The sequence below is a fragment of the Sprattus sprattus genome (genome assembly GCF_963457725.1).
Source record: "Sprattus sprattus genome assembly, chromosome: 2".
Lineage (NCBI taxonomy): Eukaryota > Metazoa > Chordata > Actinopteri > Clupeiformes > Clupeidae > Sprattus > Sprattus sprattus.
Genome location: NC_137921.1, coordinates 55,160,009 through 55,174,458, shown reverse-complemented (window position 1 = coordinate 55,174,458; position 14,450 = coordinate 55,160,009). Strand labels below are relative to the sequence as shown.

Genomic DNA, 14,450 nt, shown 5'->3' with positions numbered 1-14,450 from the left:
TGGTCATAACCCAAAATTCTGCTTTAGTGCCGTAGCAGCATATGCCTAGTAGCAGCTTATGCTGAATGGTCCGGATGATTGTAGCCTTGGGAAAACTCCTAAAAAAAAAAGTTCCTTCAGATCCCAGGGGAGGTCTCCAAACAATGTCTGCATTAAGCAGTGCCATAATGAACATCACTGATGTTTTGTAGGCAAAGAGTTAATTTTTCATATTTGTGTTCTAAGTGTCTCCTGGGGTTATGTTTATGACTCCGTAGGCTTGAAACTTTCACTTGAAGAAATGGTTTGTGAAATGATTAGTTCATCTCCATTCTAGAAAACTCGTTGAACTGGTATTGTTATCAGGGGTTTATGTGGTCCATTTGTATTTCGGTTTTGAGCGCGGAAGTTATTTGACTGAGCACAGAGGACTGTGCAAACCAAATTCCAATTTGTTTTAAATAATTTAACACCCAGTTATTTTAGTTTAGACAGATAGTCTCTTTTGCACTTAGAAGATATTCATTTTTTACATCTTTGTGTTTTTCATGGTGCCAAGAGTGCTCAGCGGTTTTGCTAGCTTAAAGAGTGGTGTAATGATGTTGCACTGATCAGTATGAGAACAGCTTTATTCAGTTATACAGTGTTTACGGTCTAGTCTGTCTCTCTGTCTGTCTCTGTCCTTGTCTCGCTGTCATGCTTTCACTTACCTCCTCTCTCTTTCTTTCTCTGGTTTTCATCTGTTTTCTTCATTGTTTTGCTCACTACCCTCCTGTCATTCTGTCTCTGTTTTCTGTTTCTCTCTGTCTTGTCTGTCCCCCTCCCCAGGTCCCCCTCACAGAGACAGTGGAGCCGGTGGACTTTGAGGAGTACCTCATCACACACCCCCCTCTCGTTGAGTCGGGCCCACTGAGAGACCTCATCGAGTTCCCTCCTGATGACATCGAAGTGATCTACACACCCCGCGAGTGCCGCACAGTGGGCCAGTGTTTGCCAGAGGAGGGGTATGTGTGTGTACCTGTGTCTGCGTGCCTGTGTGTGTGTGTAGATGAGTGTGAGGTGTTTTATGCAGTATTGCTTAAGTGTGTGTGTAAGTGAATGAGCTGTTTTATGAAGTGTTGCCTCAAACTTCAAAATCTGATCACAAATTGCATTGATGCCTGATAAATGAAGGTTGATAAATGTTGTTTTACCACATCTAATCGGGTTGTCAGTGTCTATCCAGGTTGTTAACGTTGGGTGTGGAGAAACCCCCATAGTTTTGTGTGTGTGTTTGTAGACACAAGCTGTCGTTATGGCCTCCCAGGCCTGATTACTGTTGGCCTAACCCAATTCCACCCAGCTGGAAGCCTCTCCACATGCAGATGTTAAACCCATCGCTGCTATTGATTACAGCAAATGAAATCAGATGGCTAACCCACTTAAGCCCTTCTAGACCTGTGTGTGAGAGGAGAGAGAGGTCTCCAGTTGGGTTACTTTCCTTTTATGGTATTAATATGGTTACATTGCCCTGCTCAGCCAGACTCTATTTGTTAGTTAATTTATTTGAGAATTTGCAGTGTAAATATTAGCAAGAATTATTGAGAGTAATGGATAGTGAATTCGCTTAATGCCACACAAGTGGAAACAAAGAATTATGCCTTATTAAGATGCTGATGTTGTTTTTTGTTTTTTTCAATGATCCTTCCCTCCAGTGACAATGATGCTCACGTCAGACATTGTACAAGATCTTACACAGAGGACTGGGCTGTTGTCAATCGCAAGTAAGAACTCCACAAGTGTGCATGGTGTTAATCCATTTTCGCATAAAGCCATTATATCAGCAAGCTCTTCATTTGCAACTGTTTCTCACTTTGTCCGCATCCGACCATTCCCTTTTCTTTAACCAACACCATAGCACAGTTTTATGGTAAATAGGTGAGTTGAGTGTTGGATTGGAGGTCACTTCTTCTGCCAAAAATGCAACATGTAGTTCTGTGCTAGAGTGCCGCAGCTTTCCCACCTGTTCACAGAGTTTTAGGATAAGTAGGCTCTTAAGCATATCATTCCGCTTGTAATTCAGGCTAATCTGCTTTAATTCCCTGATCACTGATGTATGTTTCTTTGCTGGATACGTTGCTTTAGACTAGAGAGCTAATGTGAGCTCTCCAGATCAGTTGTCCAGTGGGAAGGGAGGTGGCTATCAATAGCCATGCCATTTCTGTCATCTCAGACAAATGAAGGGCATGTCCAAGGATGTTTGCCTCTCTTGGGCTCTAAGGCCATGCTTGGTGCATTGATATGTTTGTAGTCTTACAATAAGCTGCAAGTTTATTAAAGCTCAGTTGTCCGTGAGGGTGTTCAGAGATCTGACACGCCATGCTATTGCATGTAAATGTGGAACAATGGACTCGGAAGTGAAGGAGCTGTGTTGTCTGTGTCTGTCAGGTACCATAAGCTGGGCACAGGGTTTAACCCCAACACTCTGGACAAGCAGAAGGAGCGGCAGAGAGGACTCCCCAAACAGGTGTTTGAGTCCGATGAGTTGCCCGACAGCAGCGCCTATCAGGATGAACAGGTAACGCCATCCCCAGCTTTCTTGAATGTGCAAGTATGTGTGATTTTGGACAGAAGTTTCCAGAAAGAGGCCTTTTCACAAAGGGCTTCTCTATGGCTATAAAGTGCTCCTTGCAGATAAAAACAACTTGGAAGCTTTTGTGGGGTGCCTTTGGGGAACCGTAATAAAATATCATAACCATGATGTCATGATCTACACTCACTGAGCACTTTATTAGGAACACCTGTACACCTCCTTATTCACTCAGCTCTCTAGTCATCAGAATGGGGGCATTTTGAGTGATTTTGACCGTGGCATGATTGTTGGCAACAGAGGGGCTAGTTTGAGTATTTCTGTAACTATTGATATTGGATTTTTACAAACAACAGTCTTAAGAGTTTACTCAGAATGGTGTGGAAAAAAAACAGTGAGCGCCAGTTCTGTGAATGGAAACGCCCTGTTAATGAAGGAGGTCAGCGGAGTATGGCCAGACTGGTTGGAGCGTATAGAACAGGCTACAGACACTCCAGTTACCACTCAGAGCAGAACAGCATCTGAGAAAACACGGCACGTCAAACCTTGAGATGACAGCATCTGAGAACACGACACGTCAAACCTTGAGATGGGAGCAGATGGGCTACAACAGCAGAAGACCATGTCATGCCAGTATTAGTATAGTGTTCCTAATAAAGGGTTCAGTAAATGTAGCTACACATTCTGAAGAACGCTTTGTTAAAATTAATATTATCTGATGAGTCATAAGTATGCCTTTGTAACTTTGCTATGGTTGTTTGTTTGGTTAAGTGTCTGCATGACTGTTGTCATCACATATGTGAATGTGTTCGGCTAGGATGACTTGAAGAGGAGGTCCATGTCCATTGACGACACGCCTCGGGGCAGCTGGGCCTGTAGCATCTTCGACCTGAAGAACTCCCAGCCCGACGCCCTCCTGCCGCACCTGTTGGACCGCGCCCCAAACGAAGAGATCGACCGGCACAACGAGGACCAACGGAAGGCCAACAGGCACCGCGAGGTTTTCGCCCTTCATCCAGCCCTGGATGAGGTACTCCATGCCAAAGGGAGAAGCTGATGAAGTTGTCTTTGTGTTGTGTAGGACTGTGGAATATAACAGCAGCAGCCTTAGTGTTTCATTTGAAAAAAAAAAATAGCTTTGCTTTTTACATTTTATGTAAACTTTTATTACTTTATGAATTGCTTTAATTTAAAATTGTATGTATTGCATAACCAGAACATTATGCCAATATTTTTCACATTGAGTAAAAGCAACATCTCTTTATTAATTGGCTCTGACGGTGTGTTATGGTCTGCTCTTCTCACAGGACGAGCCTATAGAGCGCCACTGTGTGCCTGAGGTCCCCAAAGAGCACTTTGGCCAGAGACTGCTGGTGAAGTGCTTGTCCTTGAAGTGAGTGGAGGTCGTTTCAAATCTTTTTACTCTGCTTGTCCGATGTTACGCTACTTTGTGCTGACCTGTGCTGTTTCTTCCCTTGGAGGTTTGAGATTGAAATCGAACCAATATTTGCAAGTTTGGCCTTGTACGATGTCAAGGAAAAGAAAAAGGTGAGATGCACTGCTTTGTGAGGCTTCTGCAGAGTTGCACTGTGGGACAAAAGCAGTTAACAGTGGCCTTAGTCTCCCAAGAATAAGCTGAATCTATCATTATGTTATGAAAGGCCACATGAGGCCCGGAGGTTAGAGAAAATGCTCACTACTATGCTGTGGCTGTACTGCAGTACACATCTTTCTGCAAGGTCATGTTTGAGTTGCACATTTGGGAACATTATGAAATGTATGAATTACAAACTGTGTGCCCACATTTACCCAGCTCATCATAGCCGTGTACTCTGAGACCATTTCTCCTATTGTTATTATTTCAGTACTGTCTGACCAACACTAGAGGGAGGCACTAATCCCTTGTGAAAATGCCTTTTCTCATCTCAATTGAACTGTCCCTCCTGCGTCAGATATCGGAAAACTTCTTCTTCGACTTGAACTCGGAGCAAACCAAAGGCATGCTGAAGCCTCACATCCAGACGGCCGCCATCTCCACTCTGGCTAGATCGGCCATTTTCTCCATCACCTACCCTTCCCAAGATGTCTTCCTGGTGATTAAGGTCAGTGTCTGCCCTCTCTGGCCTCCAGACCTCCTGAGAGATGGGCGTCTCCAGAGGTTTTGTGTTCCTCATAGTTCAATGACCTTATGAAGTCCTCTTTCATGTAGAAAATCATCTGCATGCTGAGAAGAAACCTCTTACTCAAACAACATATTTCATAGAGTGTATGTATGTGCATGATGACTCGTAAAAAAATCGTATCAGTACAGACAAAAATATTTTCTATAGACTCCAAAGCGTTCACATTCCTATCTAAATCTAGAAAACGGAATAAATACTTGTGACATTAGCACAATGTGGAAACCCATGTGAAGCAGACCACACACCCACACACATTTTCACACGCCCTCGCTTGTGATGTAATATTTCCTTTTCAGAAAGGACTCTGTTCATTTGTTGTGTTTGTTTGCTTCCTAGCTGGAGAAAGTGTTACAGCAAGGAGACATTGGAGAATGTGCAGAGCCATACATGGTATTCAAAGAAGCTGACAACACTAAAGTAAGTCTGCTAATCCACTGAGGGTCACCGTTTTGCCGGCTGCGGCTCACATCAAATGTGCTTCTTTGGTTACGGTGTGTTTGAGTCAGAGCTGAGGTTATGGCCTACGAGGGGATGGTGTTACCCGAACATGCTTTGAGTTGTTGAATAACAGTGAAGTCAGTCACTGAAGCCAAATACAGAGGGAACTGCCTCAAAGCAAACCCTCTTTCGGCATTAAAAAACATCTGTTGGGGTTTTCTTTACCGTCACAATGGCTTGTTTTCCAGTTCTGGACAGAATTATAAAGACCAACACATTGCAATGTGGTCTTTATAATTCTGTTATAGCAAAATTGGACCATGTGACGGCTCCAGTAAGAAAAAAAGCACCCAAAATGTGTGAAAACTACGTTCTTCTGTTAGACTCTGAAATGCTGAAATGTGCCCATGTGAGGAGCACAGCACAGCACTGATTGTGTGTCGCTGCGTTCTGTCCCTCAGAACAAGGAGAAGCTGGAGAAGTTACGCGGCCAGTCGGAGCAGTTCTGCCAGCGCCTGGGCAAGTACCGCATGCCCTTCGCCTGGACAGCCATCCACCTCATGAACATCGTGAACAGCGCCGGGAGCCTGGAGAGAGACACGGAGCTGGAGATGGGCCTGCCAGGTGAGCACTAGACCCTTAGCCCTTGGGTAGAACAACGCCATAGCTCAGCTTTTTACAAATTGAACCATGTTTGGCTCATTTTTAATGATTAGTTGTGTCATTTGTATGGCAATGCAGAGCATATTATAAAAGAGAAATATTTTCAAAGTCATGGATAGTGCTTTTGCCTCTATGTGAGTTTGTATTCCATGCAACTTCTGACCCTCGCCTCTGTGTCCCCTGCAGAGAGGAAAGGGTCCTGGTCAGAGCGAAGGAACTCGAGCATCGTGGGCCGGCGCTCTTTGGAAAGGACCACCAGTGGAGATGAGTCCTGCAGCCTGACCAGCTTCCGGCCGGCCACCCTCACCGTCACCAACTTCTTCAAGCAGGTCAGGGGCCCCTTGCCCTGCTGGTGTACATCAGCATAAACTAATGGAATGATGGATGCACTTGCATATGTTTCATCTGAGTCAGAGCATGGCTTGTGACCCTGCACTGTAGACTTAAAGCCTACAACCCCATCTTTGTCTGGGTCAGTAGTGCTTTCAGTTAAACATTAAAACTCTCAATGCAGTTTTGGCTGACTCTGCTGATGTACCCAAAATTGACAAATGGCCAAAACTAAAGACAATCATTTTAATGTAGGTATCAATTGGAAAGTCAACATTTGCTTATCTGATGGGGCTCGGCCCCGGCTGTTATGCTTTGCTCTCTCCTGCCTGTTGTGAGGCTGCTTGGTAGCCTTGGTGTAGAATTATTTCCCTTATCCTTTATTTAAGCCTAAGTGTGTGTCTGTGTGTCTATAACAGGAGGGTGATCGTCTGAGTGATGAAGACCTCTTTAAGTTCTTAGCTGACATGAGGAGACCGTCCTCTGTGCTCCGCAGACTGAGGCCCATCACAGGTGAGACTACATTTCCCACAAGCCTCAAACTGTCTAGGGGAACAGGGCAAAGCAGCAAGGCCAAAGCAATTGTAGTGCCTGTGTAAAAAAAAGTCCAAAGACTCATGTCATGTATATGTATATTTCTTTAAAACACAAGTTTATGGAAGAGAAGCAAACATGCCTTGCAGTAGGACAGAATTCTCTAGAGCAGAAAGACTGTGGGCATGTGGTAAGCAGAAGACTGTCCCTCAGGGCTCACATTCCACTGGGCGGTGGTCAGATGGGAAAGCAGAACAAATGTGTAATGGATTTTGGACTACATAAATGAAAGAGAAGATGCAGACAGAAACAAAATCTATAATATGCCAGAAAGGGGCGAATCATTTCAAATGCATTATGAAACCCATATCATGTATCTTGTAAAATCACATGGATACAAAAACCTAAAACAAATAAAACTAAAAATTCAAAAAGGAAATCAAAAATGCTGTTGTTATGCCTAGAAGCCGTGATTTATATTCAATTTGGTTTTGTGAAGGGAAGGGAACGTCTGCACTCGTGTGCCGTCCTGCCCGTGTTCTTTATAATCATTGCTGTCTTATGCCCCACAGCCCAGCTGAAACTGGACATCTCTCCAGCCCCCGACAATCCCCACTACTGCCTGACCCCTGAGCTGATGCAGGTCAAGCCCTACCCTGACAGCAGGGTGCGCCCCACCAGAGAGATCTTGGAGTTTCCCCCTCGAGATGTTTACGTGCCCAACACCACCTACAGGTATGCTGACATAGGATTTACAACTCAAAGGGATTTGAGGCCAAGTGTCAGATTTGCAGAACCGATATTTTACCTTCATTAGAGCAGTCGAACAAATATATCAATGTGTCTTAAAGGAGTCTTAATTAAGGCTGACTGGACAAAAAGGATGAGGCTCCTGACCTTGGATTGAATGTGTCAAATCTGATGCTAGTAAAGCAGTAAAGCTGGCCTGTTGGCCTGCCCCCTGTTTCAACAGCTACTGGGCTGCTTGCTCTCGTTTGGTTCCTCACTCAAGCGCACACTTTATATTTCCTGAGGTTACTGTTGTTGTCCATGTATTGAGTAAGGATTGACGGAGGCAAATTGCCTGAGGTGTTCCGGATCTATCCTGATGTCGGTTTGTCCATTCCTGTTTTTTTGTGTGTGTGCGTGCGTGAGAGAAAGCAAGATCTTGAGTTTTGTAGGACATGCGCAGTCACACACCTGGAACTCTGAAGTGCTTTATAACCTCACAGTTTGAGTTCACTGTTACCTCCATGAACACGTTTGCATGCTCTGTGCCTTGTGGGGTTGTCCTGTGCACGATGCAATGCTGTGAGTTTGTTTGCTGTATATTGCCATTCTCCATTTCAACATCCATATCGATCAGCTGTGACTCCTATGCACACAAGTGTGCTCTGTAGAGTTCAGCTGGGGAGCCCCTCAAGGTAACATCACACCACCCACTGGGCTACCACACAACAGCCCTTTCGAGAACCCATAAGCTTTAAGCTTTGACCCCTAGCGGTTTGCACTTCTATTTTAGTCAAGGCCTTGCAGGCACAGGCCAGTATCAGTTCACATTGATACTGGGTGTATGTTTGTGTTGGTGTATGTATACGTGTGTGTGTGTGTGTGTGTGTGTGTGTGTGTGTGTGTGTGTGTGTTTGCGCTGCCCCATGTCTTTTGAGGTCATGTTTGTTGACTGGTGATAACACGTTGCTGCTGGCTTTTAAGCTGAGCCAGCCCTGCTGTTTACCCAGGGTGAGACGTCCTGAGTTGGGTCAGTGCTGATTTAATGAGACCTGGATATCCCACATCACATGTGGAGTTGGATGGGAGCTCAGATGGGAAAGCACAGGTCATTGTCCTTTATTATATGGCTGAGACGGATTCACATACTTATGGCTTTATTTCTTTATATCTACAGCTGGTTTTGCCAAGGAACCAGGCTAATTCCGATTTTTTCCCAAATCTAATTTATTTTTGGATGACTTGTATTTGATGAAACCAAAAGATAATGTTTTATGTTGATGCTTACCAAGTTTATCATTATTTGTATGTAGTATTGCACTTTTTGCACTTTTTATCATATTTTAATATAACTGTTTTGATCGGTGGAGTGGAGTAGTTTAGTTTAGACCGGGTTGATTCTGTAACTATTGACATGAATCACTCTCTCACAGACACACATGAATGCACACAGAACACAAATAAAATGAACCCAGGGCCTAATTTGACTCTTTATATATATTGTAAGTGTATTTTCATTATAAATATGATAAGACTTTGCTCTAATTGGGCAAGAGAAAGTATCAGTAAATAAATACATATAGTACAGCCACTTATGTAGAATAATAATCGCAAGAGTCAATATGACTCGGTCATGAGGAAAAGCAGATGCCAAAGCCCCTGTTGTGAAATGGTTATGAAAATGGTTTAAATACACTATACATTAGTTACACCTTAAATACAAGTTATAAGACGGTATACAAAAATAAAGTGAAGTTTCTGTACTATATGGCTAATTGTTTCTTCCAAATACATACACATTCGGTTGCATCTGGTTCAACAATGTTAAACAATGCTTGCGTTGCAACTAAACTTTGGGCCTTGTTGCCTATACTATAACAAATGGAATGCAGTGATGGCCTTGTACTAGGTTCTGACCAGATCAGTGGTGTTCTACTACTTGTCCATGGTCTGACCTGTCTGGCCCAGGAAGAAACTGTGTATGCAGCATGCTTAGCAGTCAGTTATCATTTCACAGTAACATATTTGTCTATTCTATGCTCTTATTATGGGAAACATCTATGCCTACCGAAACGGAAGTATTTCACTTTAAGTGTAGCACCTACATGCCTGTACTTGACCACGTATGCCTTACTAAACTGTTGCTGGTCTGTCTGAAGTCCTCTAGTAGGAGATCATTGACACGATGATGTTGTACCAGTCTGTACCAGTCTGGAATGAATGTCCCAGTTGTGTGTGTGAACACCTGCTTATCAGTGTGTTCTGACTGGGACCTCAGAGTCTCAAGTTCAGTGGTGTTGGGGTGCTGGTTGCATGGAGATCTTGGTGGACTTTAAGGTGTAGGAGATCTCCCTCCCTGGTTTCCAGTAGATGGCTTTCCTCCTCAGGGAGCGCCCGCGTGACTTGAGCCATAAGTACCTGCCATTAAGGTTGGTGTCTCCACAGGCATTGAACCACCAGCCACCTATTACAAATGACAAATGAAGAAGACGTGGAGATCAGTTAACAAGTCTGTGAAGGCAGTGTGAAGTTAGGTCCATAACCTTTCCTTTCATTAATGTGTCTGAACGGTGTTGGTGCAAAGTCAACATAATCTTTTCTTGTCAGTGTAAAAGAAGGCGACCATCTCACCGGTGTAGTTGCGAGCGCAGTTGGAGTCCTCATGGTTGTCGTTGTCTCGGTCTTTGGTGGAGAATCTCATGCCCGTGTGATTGCTCATGGCGTCGGTCAGGTTTCCCCTCAAGTGTGTCAGGTGGAGGGTGAAGTCAGTGGCGGGGCCGTCCAGCGTGAACAGGTAGTCGATGGAGCGCGTCTCCTGCTTCCAGTCTTCCAGCTGGATGTGCATCATGTACTCCCTCTGCCTGGCAATGGCATAGATCTTCTCCAGGCCCAGCCAGAACTCCTCTGTTCAAAGACAACAACACCAGTCAGCTAATGTTGGATTTTGATCCATTGCTTAACTCGGCTTTCTAATTTAAATCGGCTTTGGCTTTCTGGCACAGTCTTCAAAGGACTTTTACGAGCTGGCAGCGTACTTGAGATATCTGCAGAGGTATGTATTTTTTTAAATAATGTTGTCAAGAACTGTGTTAAGTTTATGTTAAAAGTCACTGTGAACATGTTGTCGTTGATATCATTGTTACTTGACATACGTGTCATTGTATCCATTATAGCAAAACAACTTGTGTATGCCGACACAACTGGCTTCATAGGGCTCTCATAGGGCTTTTAGCTCAGTAGCAGTTTGCTGGGGCCTGTTCACTGGTGTCTGAGATCTGACTTCAGGCAGCTGGCTGACTCATCAGTTTTCACACAGGAAAGTCATTATGCATGAGGCATTCTTAGCCGCAGGTCTTGGTTTCAGTGTTTGGGAATGCGGTTTGATTTGTGTGTCTTGGCTGGCCTCCACGCATGGCTTGTGTAACTGCCTGTCAGTGCCCTGTCAGGCCCGACAATAGAGACATCTAAACGGTCAGCTGTCTGCTGCTCTGTAATGATACTTGCCCACGTCAGATGCACTCTGACAGCAATCTTTCCTCCTGGCTGCCTAAAGAAGTCTGCATAGTTGGTCGACTGAACGTAGCCAACGCTAAATTGGAAATACTTTTGTTTAATTTCCTAATGCAGCAATATCATTTAAATATGTGCTTACGCTGTAAGTCCCCAAAGCCTTTCTTGTACTTCTCCCAGGTCTGGTCAAAATCCACTGAGCCATCCTCTCTGCGCTGAATGACAACAGCACCTCCATCTGCGTGACACACAGACAGAGGAGGGGCATGTGTGGTTAGAGTGGGGAAGGGGGGGCAGAAACCAACAGGAAAAGCCCAGATAAAGAGTGCAGTGGCTTGTGATAAGGCATTCCTACAGAATAAATAGATTGCAAATGTCTGTTGATCATGCCTGTGCTGCATGCTTCTTTGAACACAGGACAGTTCAGTACAGAACAAGACAGTACAGAAAGGTCAGTAAGGAGCCCTGTGATTAAATGAAGCTTAGAATGCAGGTCAATAACATGTGAGACTCCAACAGTGTTGTTTCTTTCCATTTGTCAGTCAGCACTGTCTTGTAGGAAAAGGGATTAGGTTGTTGCACAGGTTTTTGTCTTACCAGAGCTCATCTCGCAGAAGACGTTGAAAGGCTTTGATTGATTTGGCTTGATGGCATACACACCACTGTGCCTCTGTCCTTGGTTGAAGAGCTCACTGCAGTCCATGGGAAGATCTGCAAACAGGTCAAGGACCACACTCAGTCAGGCAGTTGTTGGCGGTAGAAATGGCAATACGTTCCAATTGTATTTGTAAAATGACGATTTGCAAAAACACAGCTAAGTTACCAGAAGTGTTCATGCTGCCGTTTGTAAAGATGTCTGTGAGGTAATGGAGAACACTTGGAGGATCAGATTGAGAAGTTGATGGTTTTTCGGCAGTCTCTTGGAAAGGGTCAAAGTTAAGCTGAAACAGATTTTTGAAGGTCCATTATGGCTGTGTGCTGGAGATGTGTTTTGAAGTGTCAGATCGTCTCAACCTTTACGAAATGAAAAGTGCCTTACTCCTTAATAGCATATTCTTTTCAGTCAAGTCTATATGGAATATACTGCCTTTTAGTGCATGTAGGAAATCCATAATCGGTCCTGATTTATTTGCTTGTTTGAACGGGACCTACCTTGTCCTCCAGACTCTTAATCTTGCTGCTCTGATAGATGAGCTGCTCATTTTGCCCCCTGACAGCTGTCAGCAGGTCTGTAATGGTCCTCTCCTGAGACTCGATCACGTCCTAAAACACATCATCTTAAGTATTTGGCCGTGTCCATTTCGAATGTATGTAGTAAAGTTACTGAAAAACCCTTCAGCAGAACAGCTTTTGCAAACTTCAACTACAATCTTTCATCTGCAATGTATAACTCAATTGCATACAAAAAACAATGTATGTGAATGTCACATTTAAAAAAGTAAATGTAAAATAGCAAAATACGCTTGCCTTTGGAAACTGCATGTGCTGGACTCTTCTGTTTATACATAATAAGCATGAGTTGGCCACATAGACCAAATAGGGCAGGTCTTTGTGTGAGGAGCTGGTCACTCACCTTGAGCGCTGTCATCTCCTGGATCTGTTCAGCAGGCGCCATGCTCTGGGACAGCCCCTTGAGCTTCTCCTCCAGCCCCCCCACTTTGGTCTGCAGCTGCGAGCGCTCCTGCAGGATTCCGTCAATCTTGGAGTTAATCTCCAGCGACAGGTTCCGGATCTCCTCGTTGTTCACCTTCAGGAAGGTGGTGGTTTTCTTCAGCTCCTCTTCCTCCTCCTTGATCTCGCTGGTGACCACCGACAGCTGGTAGAAGGAGCGGTCGAAGATGTTGAGCTTCTCGAAGATGTCGTTGATCTGGGCTTTGGTCTTGTGCACAAACTCCCGCAGGCTCTGTCCCAGTTGCAGGAGACCGTTGGCCAGGAGACGGACGTCGTCCAGCATAGCAAATCGGGATTTGCCTTGACCAGGAGCATTAGGTGGGAGGGTGGGGGCATTGGTGACGGGGTTGGAGGGTGCTGGCAGCCCTACAGCAGCAGCAGCACTGCTCAGACCCAGCAGCAGTATTAACACACACAGGGGCTTCATTCTTACTTACTCTGTGCTTCCTTGTCTTGGCTTAGTTAAATTTGCCGGTCTCTTGAGTATGTTGTTATTCTTGCTGTCTTTTTTTTCTTCTTTTTTCTATCTGAGTCTCAACATTAATCTGCCTGTCTGATTGGTCTTTCTCCCACTATTCCTCTCTCTCTATCTGTCTCTCCCTCCCTGTCTCTCTCTCTATCTCCACTCCCTCTCTCGTCTTGTGTGAGGACGATGTCCAAACAGTATGAGGACCACTGTTATATACCTCCACTCAGATGGGGGAGGGAGCAAGAGTTGATGATTAAACCGATGAGAAAAGAATGAGCAATGAATCCAGAATCCAGAATGCTGATGATACATGTTTCCCATTTAATCATATCACAGCTGCATGCTGAAGAAGGAGCTCACAGCAGTGCTGGGTGTGGATGCCCACAATAATGAAATATGCAGTTTTCCTGTCTCGGAGTTTGATTTAGTCACCTGCTGAATCAGCACTACATCACTCTCTGGTGCCACTGAGTAGGTCTAGATGAATCCCCTTATTGCCAGTGGATAATCACTGCTGTCCCTGACTGTGGGCACAAGAGATAAAAGAGATGATCGATATATGGAGTTTTGCTCATCCTACTAGTGAAAGTATATGTATTTGTTAAGTTGTTAGGGTAGGTAGTAAGTTTCCTTGCTGGTACATTACATTCCACCACTATCTTGTTGCTGTATGACACTAAGTGGAAAGGATGATTAGTGGGGTGGAGTGGATGATTTTTATCTGTTTTTTTTAACCAATACGTTTTGAACTGTGAGACATATGCTCAGATGTGGTCCTTATCATATAGTATGATGACGGTAATGACATTTGTCCAACCTTGCAATTATGTGTATTAGTATTCAGCAGTCATCCATTTTTTTTCTTGCAGCTATCTCATCTCCCTCCGACGTATTGAATATGCATCGTTGAACAGTGCGATCTGCCGAAAGTGTTTGCTTTATTATGGCATGGGTGTAATTCCCCTGGACCCTGTCTTAACATGCTCTCTACATGCGTGCAAGTGACTTCAGGCCAGGACTCGCGCTGTGACAGTAAGTCATGGGTCCGCGCTCTGCTCACCAGTGAACCTGCTGTTTGGAGTTTGTGCACCCATCCTGAGTTCTCAGCCAACTTATTTGGGTAACATTGGTTTTTGTCAGTATATGACAACCAGGCTTGTGTCCATAATAATTGTGACCGCCTAGTTTCTCCTCTTCTTGTAAGCTGTTCTGGAGAAGAGTCTGGACCTCAGAGTTAGGGACAGAGACTCCAGAACTTGTACATAGGTGCCTAACCAGTGCACTGGTGCATCTCAGACAAGAGGGATGACACCTACTGGCCTGCCTGTTGTTCCATAATGAGTACATTTAGCCACATCTCCAAAAACATCTGGGT

At 44.5% G+C, this 14,450-nt stretch overlaps 2 protein-coding genes across 8 annotated transcripts in view; one reads left to right on the top strand and one right to left on the bottom strand.

Annotated features, from left to right (window-relative positions):
• Positions 1-14,450, top strand: part of dock7 (dedicator of cytokinesis 7) — a 51,517-nt gene that overhangs the window by 3,848 nt on the left and 33,219 nt on the right. For 6 of the 7 annotated variants that reach the window (XM_080832460.1, XM_080832461.1, XM_080832457.1 and 3 more), the window contains exons 3-14: positions 808-983; positions 1,674-1,742; positions 2,407-2,536; positions 3,366-3,578; positions 3,856-3,941; positions 4,030-4,096; positions 4,501-4,650; positions 5,068-5,148; positions 5,631-5,793; positions 6,019-6,161; positions 6,582-6,675; positions 7,269-7,431. In XM_080832460.1, the coding sequence (XP_080688586.1) occupies positions 808-983; positions 1,674-1,742; positions 2,407-2,536; positions 3,366-3,578; positions 3,856-3,941; positions 4,030-4,096; positions 4,501-4,650; positions 5,068-5,148; positions 5,631-5,793; positions 6,019-6,161; positions 6,582-6,675; positions 7,269-7,431 (1,535 nt within the window). Of the gene's footprint in view, positions 1-807; positions 984-1,673; positions 1,743-1,799; positions 1,897-2,406; positions 2,537-3,365; positions 3,579-3,855; positions 3,942-4,029; positions 4,097-4,500; positions 4,651-5,067; positions 5,149-5,630; positions 5,794-6,018; positions 6,162-6,581; positions 6,676-7,268; positions 7,432-14,450 lie in introns of those variants that run through there. The other variant, XM_080832462.1, reaches the window with a different exon arrangement.
• Positions 9,714-13,033, bottom strand: angptl3 (angiopoietin-like 3; the record flags this gene model as incomplete). The annotated part of the gene is made up of 7 exons (XM_080832463.1): positions 9,714-9,889; positions 10,057-10,329; positions 11,078-11,173; positions 11,533-11,646; positions 11,759-11,876; positions 12,088-12,198; positions 12,509-13,033. 7 exons carry the CDS (start codon positions 13,031-13,033, stop codon positions 9,714-9,716), a joined length of 1,413 nt encoding a protein of 470 aa, XP_080688589.1.